The 8,317-nt window shown below is 38.8% G+C and overlaps 1 protein-coding gene across 1 annotated transcript; it reads left to right on the top strand.

Moving 5' to 3' along the window:
- The first annotated feature begins 40 nt into the window (after positions 1–40).
- CDC26 (cell division cycle 26) lies at positions 41–7,875 on the top strand. The gene is made up of 4 exons (XM_010957233.3): positions 41–192; positions 2,108–2,215; positions 2,790–2,910; positions 7,441–7,875. The coding sequence occupies exons 3-4, from the start codon at positions 2,830–2,832 to the stop codon at positions 7,615–7,617; spliced, it is 258 nt and encodes an 85-aa protein (XP_010955535.1). The 5' UTR covers positions 41–192; positions 2,108–2,215; positions 2,790–2,829; the 3' UTR covers positions 7,618–7,875.
- Positions 7,876–8,317: the final 442 nt, after the last annotated feature.

Raw genomic sequence — 8,317 nt, 5'->3', positions numbered from 1 at the left:
ATCGTAGTAGGAAAGCGTCTGGGAGCGTCGAAAAGTGTGACCCAGTGAGCCTCCGAGAATAGCACGCGGAGGACGAAGTTCTGCGAGGAGAGAGGCTTAGAGCAGTCTGGGAAGTGTAGTCCAGCTGGTAGAGCAGACGATTCGGGGTGGGTGCCGAGGTTCCGGGAAGGGGTTGAACAGGCCTGCAAAGAGGTAGGTGCGTTGAGTCGCGCGGCTCCGGGCTGAACTCCCGGAGCGAATCGAGGGCTTTCGGGGCCTGCTGTCTCTTCCGGCCCTGCGAGGGGCTTTAAATCCTCCTGGAGCGAAGGACCGTGTTGGCATGGAAACCCTTGCCCTGGACCTAGGAGTGCAGCCCTGGGGCTGCGGAAGGAGTGCTGTGGTCTTCTCTGTTGGGAAGTTCTCTGGGTGGCTTCCTCTTAGCTAGGTGAATTTTTGGTGAATTTGGGCGGCGACGACGAAGGAATATGCTCGAAGAGCCCCCTAGCGCCAAAGTATGATAAAGACCCGGCGGAGGAGCCATGGCTTGCTTTTGCTATCTTCAGCATGGTCTTCGTATTTTATTCAGAGTGAGATGATGTATGTCAGGCATCAGGTATACTGCACGCAAGCAACTTTGCATAGCCGTGTGTTCCGCTGGTTGGTGGGGCGTCAGAGATGAGCAAGACAATGTTTTTGCCCCCTTGTCGGGGGTAGAGATGCTCAAAATATTGGTATTTCCGGAGCTGGACAGAGCCCCCCTACCCTCCCCAAGGACAATTTCAATAATAGTGGCTGTTATTTATTGAGCTTTTACTAAATGTCAAATTTATGTACCAGGAACTTACTCTGCATTACGTCATTCAATCCGCACAACAAAAGAATCCAGGTACAAACGAGGAAACTAAGATCTAGTGAAAGGTGAAGTTAATTGTCCGACATCAGTGGATTAGAACCTGCCCTCTGCCCTTTCGCCTCCAGAGCAAGCACTTTTACCCATTACTCTGTACTGCTCCCTAGTGGCGAGATTTTTATAGTTTGCAGAACAGTTATTTTTTTTTCTGTTAAACATTTTCCTCCCTTGGAACTTCGGCTTCCTCTACCATTTGTCTACATTGGAATCAAGATAGTATCTGATTTAGTACAAAGCAGTTTGATCTTTTTGTGGGGGGAGGTAGTTAGGTTTCTTTATTTATTTTTGATGGAGGTGCTGGGGATTAAATCCAGGACCTTCTGCATACTAAGCATGCACTCTACCACTGAGCTATACCCTCCCCACTAAAGCAGTTTGAAATGTAATGTGCTAGTGTTTTGTGTTGTGTGTGTTTTGTGCTTGTGTGATAATATCACTTGTATTTGTCCCAGGCTTCATGGGAGAGGGAGACATTTCTTTGTATACTTCACAGTCACTAGCTACATCCTAGATACATGTAATAATAATTTATATCTGTATATACTTTAAAGGAACTTTCGCCTGCATCATTCTGATTTAATCCTCACCATGTGATCTATTTATAATTTTTATGGACAGCTAGCATTTATTAATCAACAGGTTTGACTTTATCTGTAAAATAGGGGTAATTTAGCCAATGTTACAGAGTTTCTGTGTTAAAATAAAAATGAGAATGTAAAAGAAAAGTGTAGCACGGTGCTCAAGAAAAACTTATTTCACTTTTTAAATTTGGACCTCTTAGTTAATTCAACAAAACATTTACTGACTGGTTATTACAGAATATTATTGCAGAATATTACATATTCTACTGGATACTGTTGAGAACATAAAGATTATGCCATCAGGAGCTTTCAAACTCAGTTGAGGAGTTTTATTTTCTTCTTTAAAAAAAGGGTTTTTGTTTGCTTTTGTTTTTTAGCATAAGCATTAAGATGGGCTTTCAGACTCTAGAGTGTTCTCTTGAGCCTCTCTGCGTACTTTTTCTCTCTGCCTGGGATGCCCGTAATCCCCTCTCTCTGGCTGCCCTTCACAAGTAAAGACATCATCTCCAGGAAGTCTGCCACTTCCCGGGTCACCCCACTGGACTGGGGGCCTGTGTGATGCCATTGCATTACCTTCATCAGAGTTCTTATTACACTGTATTGCAATTTTCCATTTACATGTTTGTTTTCCCCACAGACTGCGACTATACCTTTTAAATCTATAGCTGCTGCACAAGAAATGTTTGTTTCATGAATGACCTATCCATCTGGGACCTATTTAGACCCTGAGGATAACTGTGAATTGGTGAGTTAGAAGGAGTTTTTGTAAGATTTAATAAACTGACTTTAGCATTTGGGAGTGATCAGATATCCCTCACAGTTCCCACATTGATCGAATATAATGGCTTTTATACTCTCCCACTAACTATACTGAATTAAGATGTGATATTTTAACTTTATTCTCTTAGCTAGAGTACCTCTTTGTGACTAGAGCATAAGATTAAAATGTTTGTTGCCTAGAATCCTCTTCTTTAGGCAGCTTGCTATTTTAAGTTCTTGAGGAAAGATTTTTAAATTATTTAATGGAGATACTGGGGATTGAACCCAGGAGCTCGTGCCTTCTAAGCACATGCTCTACTACTGAGCTATACCCTCCCCTCTGAAGAAAGAGATTTTTGAATTTAAAGAGTTATGGATCTCCATCATCTCTTGAAAATGTAATAATCATACAAATAAAAGCTTAGAAGTCAATCTGTGAATCCAAATGAGTCTTTTGTATCGCCATTCGTTTTGGTTGTGTATGCTTACAAATCTGTCTAATATTTGTAGCTGAGATTTATCCCTTCCAATTCTTTCTCCTCTCTGCCCGTTTTTAACAGCCAGTAGTTCACTGGGTCTTCCCTTAGTGTTGATTTCATTATGCTGCGACGAAAACCAACCCGTCTGGAGCTGAAGCTTGATGACATTGAGGAGTTTGAGAGCATTCGAAAGGACCTAGAGGTAAGAGTACAGCGTTCAAATCCTTAGGAATGTTTAAAACAGTAACTCTGACTTTTGAACTCCAGATTCTTCTACCAACAGCTTATTTGAAATCTCTATTTGGATGCTTTACAGGCGTCTCAAATGTAATATATTTGCTTCCTGTGGCTCCTGTAACAAATCACGACAGACATGGTGGTTTAGAACAACAGAAATGTATGCTTTCACAGTTCTGTGGGCCAGAAATCTGAAATCGGTATTAGTGGTCCAAAATCAAGGTGTCAGCAGGACCAGGCTCCCTCCAGAGGCTCTAGGGGAGGATCTGTTCCTTGAGTATTGCAGCTTCTGGTGGCTGCTGGGGTTCTTTGACTTGTGGCTGCATCACTCCAGTCTCTGCCTCGGTGATCACATTGCCTTCTCTTCTGTCTGAAATCCCCCTCTGCCCCTTATACCACATGCATAAGGACACATGTGGTAGCATTTAGGGCCCACCCACATAATCCAGGATAATATCCCCATCTCAATATTCTTAGTTAAATCACATCTGCAAAGACCCTTTTCACATACAAGGCAACAATTTTGAGTTCCAGGAATTAAAACCTCCTAGCTTTGGAGGTCATTATTCAGCCCACTAGACTTAACATGGTAAAACCCAAAACTCCTGATTTCTTCCTGAAACCAGTTGCACCTTGTGTTCCCTGTGTTAGTATCTAAGCAGTTGCTCAAGCCAGAAGCCTAGGAATCATTCTTGAGTTCCCTCTTTCTCTCACCTTTTATATTCAGTCTGTCCATAAATCCTTTGATTCTAGCTCCAGAATATTTCTAGAATCTACCTATACCTTTTTTTCATCTCCACTGTTAGAACACTAGTCCAAATAACCATTATCCCACTTTGTACAAATTTCAGTAGCATCAGAGAAGGGGTGTAGCTCAGTGGTAGAGCGCATGCTTAGCATGCACAAGGTCCTGGGTTTTCAATCCCCAGTACCTCCAAGAGAAAAATAAATAAGTAAAATTAAAAAAATAAATAAATAAGTAAACCTAATTACCTCCCCCAACCAAAAAAAAAAATTCAATAGAATCCTAAGTTGTCTCTCTACTTCCATCTTTGTCTCTTCAGCCCATTTTCCATCAGGTATCTAGAATGATCTTTAAAAATTTTCAGATCGTGTCATTCCCCTGCTCTTCAGTGGCTTCCTGCACTTGGAGCAAAATCTCAATTCCTTATCATGGCCTGCAAGAGTTTGTTTGTTCTGGTCCCTCTCACATTTTACCTCTTGCCACTTTTCGACTTGCCCTCTGTATCCTAGGCACACTGGTTTTCTTTCGTCTCCTTGAACATGCTAACTATTTATAACTCATAGCTGTTGCACATACTATTCCCCTCTGCCTGGAGTGCTTCCCTTTTCTTCATATCTCAGTTTGAATGTCACTTCTGCAGTCTGAGAGGCCTCTTTCAAACTTACGCAATTTAGGTGTGTCACTCCTATCTGTGCTGCCTTCATCTCATTAGGGTCTCTCTCAAAGCACTTTATTTGTTTCTTTCATAGCACTTATTATAATTTACAGAGATATGTTTGTTTATTGTAAAGTCATTTACATTAGGAACCTTGATTGTGGAATCATGTCTGTCTTCTTCACTGTTGAGTTCCCAGCCTCTAGAATATAGTCAGTTATATCTTTAAGTATAACCTTACCCCAAGTTATTAGATGTCCATTGATAAGACTTAAGTTTTTTATTGGCCTTCAGAATAAAGTCCAAATTCCTTAGGGTGGCATATAACGCCCTTGGTAATCTGGCCCATGTTCATCTCTCCACTTTATCTTCTTCCACTGCAATCTTTAACTTCAATCTCAGTGCCTGTGAACACTGTGTTCCCTTTCCTTAAATGCCCTGTATAGTTTAAATTTCAGTTGTAACGAGTCTCATAAAGTATTATTCTCATGCTGAACTTTGACTCTTTAGAGTCAGCTCACTGTTGAGTTACCTTTTTTTTAACTGAGATAATTTTTATGACTGAGTAGTATTCCATTGTCTAGACATACCATATCTTCTTTATCCACTCATCTGTCAAGGGGCATTTAGGTTGTTTCCATATGTTGGCTATTGTAAATAATGCTATGAACACAGGGGTGCACTTAACTTTTTAAATTAGTGTTTTTGATTTCTTTGGATATATACCCAGGATGGAATTGCTGGATCATATGGTAGTTCTCTTCTTAATTTTTTTGAGGAATCTCCATATTTTTTACCATAGTGGCTGCACCAGTTTACATTCTCACCAGCAGTGTGTGAAAATTCCCTTTTCTCCTCATCCTCTCTGACACTTAATTCTTGTCTTTTTGATAATAGCCATTCTAATGGGCATGAGGGGATATTTCATTGTGGTTTTGATTTGTATTTCTCTAATAATTAGTGATGTTGAACATCTTTTCATATGCCTGTTGACCATCTTTATGTCTTCTTTGGAAAAATATCTATTCATATCCTCTGCCCATTTTTTAATCAGGTTGTCTTTTTTTGTTGTTGAGTTGTATGAGTTCTTAATATATTTTGGATATTAATTCCTTATCAGATAAATTGTTTGCAAATATCTTCTCCCATTTAGTAGGCAGTCTTTTCATTTTGTTTATGGTTTCCTTTGCTGTGCAGAAGCTTTTTAGTTTGATATAATCCCATTTGTTTATTTTTGCTTTTGTTTCCCTTGCCTGAGGAGACATACCCAGAAAGATACTGCTAAGACCAATGTCAAATAGAGTACTGCCTATGTTTTCTCCTAGGAGTTTGATGGTTTCAGGTCTTATATTCAAGACTTTAATCCATTTTAATTTAAATTTAATTTTTGTATATGGTGTAAGATAGTGATCTAGTTTCAGTCTTTGGCACATGACAGCCCAGTTTTTCCAACACCGTTTATTAAAGAGACTGTCCTTTCTCCTTTGTATGTTCTTTGCTACTTTGTCATAAATTAATTCTCCATATATGTGTAGGTTTATTTCTAGGCTCTCAGTTCTGTTTCATTGATCTGTGTGTCCAGTTTTCTCCCAATACCATGCTGTTTTTATTACTATGGCTTTGTAAAATAATTTGAAATCGGGAAGTGTGATCCCTCCAGGTTTGTTCTTTTTTATGAAGGATTGCTTTTGCTACTTGGGGTCTTTTGTGGTTCTATATAAATTTTAGGATTTTTTTCTTCTATTTCTGTGAAAAATGTGATTGGACTTTGATGGGGATTGCATTGAATCTGTAGATTGCTTTAGGTGATACGGACATTTTAACAATGTTTCTTCCTATCCATGAGCATGGAATGTCTTTTCATTTCTTTGTGTCTTCCTCATTTTATTTCAAGTGTCTTACAGTTTTCAATGTGTAGGTCTCTTCACCCCCTTAGTTAAATTTATTCCTAGATATTTTATTCTTTTTGTTACTATTGAGTTAATCTTTCTACAAAAGGCAGTTATCCAGTGAGTTTGACCTATTTTAGAGCAACTTAAGAGGGAGGGTTAGTTTTTGCCCTGCACTAAAATGAAACAGTAGAAACCTGGTAATTCATTTGTTACTGAAATTAGTTTGATTACATTTTGATGACTCTAGATTTTGAAACAGCCAGCAGTTGTTCACAATAGGAAGCCTTTTAAATGATTTCATTCTACTTGGATATTCTCAATTTCTCACAGCTTATAAAATGGTATCATCTTTTGCCTTTTAAAGCTTGTTTTCACAGAGGTGTTTGGGGAGAACTTTCTAATGTTATTTATCAGGTAGTGTAGACTAACTAGAGAGTAACTCAGGAAGGTCGTTATGTTTATGTATATAAAGTAATACCTTATTTATTCACTATAATACTTTGATGTTGGCATTTAAAGGCTCACAGTTCAGCAGTAAGTGGTGAAGAATGGTGATGAGTCCAGGGATTAGTATAGTTGAGCCATTCTTCTAGTAAGAAACTCTAATTAAAACGTCTGTTCACTCCAGAGAAAGTTATCATCATCTAGTATCATCTTTACAGGCAGGTAGTGGTAGTTGTGGGTTAAGTGTTAGTCTCTCTTTTTGAAAATGATCAAACTGAGATATAGACTTTGTGAATTCTGCAGTCACTTGTGGCTTAAGAGCCAAACCTGTTATCTGAAAACAAAATAAAACCCTCCATATCAGGCCTCATGATAATACAGCACAGAACCTTTTTCTATTCCAGTGTTACATTTAATCTCATTGTGTCAGCTAAGTTGTTGATTTCTGGTGGTTATTATTTTACTGGTCACTCCCCTTCCCCATCTGTTGTGAGGACTTTCCTGTCATACCCATGTTGTAATTATCTTTTTTACCTGTTCTCTGTTAGACTGTGACATCCTGGAGGGTAAGGGTTGTTATATCTTTTATTACTGTATCCTTGTATCCCTTGTCCCCCTAACCATCTAAACCTGAGATTTCAGTTTATTGTTCTATAGACCTGAACTCTATCCTTTACTCTATGCCTAATACATAGTAGGTGCTAAATAAATGTCAACAGAAAGGATATTGCTTTAATACTAAAACTTTTATACTTTCAGACCCGTAAGAAACAAAAGGAAGATGTTGATGTTGTAGGAATCAGTGATGGAGAAGGTGCCATTGGTCTTAGCAGTGACCCCAAGAGCCGAGAACAGATGATTAATGATCGAATTGGTTATAAGCCCCAGCCTAAGCCCAACAACCGTTCATCTCAATTTGGAAGTTTTGAATTTTAGAGGTGATTATCTTGCGTGCCAGAGCCTGGAATGGAGTAAAATAATGGCAGAAGTACAAACAAGATTTAGAGAATTGAGTGTTTGCAGTCAAGCAGAATGTTTTGCCTCCTGCAGAGAGAAATACTTCCGTGTGAGATTACTGATGCTTAACTTTCACTTTAAGCTGAAATTCAAACTCTGCTTTGTCTCTGGAAACTTTGACTCTGTGAAACTTGTCTGATTTTTGTTTTTAAAAATAAATATATTTTTGGAAAAGTGTGCAGCATCTTTAATGAAATATAATAGCACTGTTAAATTGCTACATCATTTCTTCCCATTTTTACTAAAAGACACTAAGTACAGAAAACTTCCAGTTGATCCCCATCACTGACTTTCCTTTAACTCATTTATTCACCAAGTATTTAGTGAGTGCTTATTATGTACCAGCTACCATTCTAGTAACATCAGTGTAACATCTCAGTAACATCAGGGAACAAATCAAAGATCCCTGCCCTTAGAGAGATGAGATTCTCATGATTTTGTGTAAACTTGATCAGATTGTGGATTTCCAAAATCTCTACAGGATGGCGTTGTAACTCGTTTGGGTATAATTTTTGGAGGTTAGGCAGTGGAGTATCAGTATTACCATCATTCCAATTTTCCTTCCTTTCCCAACTTACCTAAGAATTTTTCCCACTAGGAGTCAGTCTCAGAGGGGTAA

The sequence above is a fragment of the Camelus bactrianus genome, chromosome 4 (genome assembly GCF_048773025.1).
Source record: "Camelus bactrianus isolate YW-2024 breed Bactrian camel chromosome 4, ASM4877302v1, whole genome shotgun sequence".
NCBI classification, from domain to species: domain Eukaryota; kingdom Metazoa; phylum Chordata; class Mammalia; order Artiodactyla; family Camelidae; genus Camelus; species Camelus bactrianus.
The sequence above is the reverse complement of the archived record's forward strand: the minus strand, read 5'-3'. Positions and strand labels throughout refer to the sequence as shown.

Bases quoted from the DNA above. Each gene is read 5' to 3' on its own strand.
- CDC26 (XM_010957233.3), top strand. From the start codon at position 2,830: ATGCTGCGACGAAAACCAACCCGTCTGGAGCTGAAGCTTGATGACATT. The intron at 2,911-7,440 runs GTAAGAGTACAG...TTATACTTTCAG, and splicing joins GCATTCGAAAGGACCTAGAG to ACCCGTAAGAAACAAAAGGA.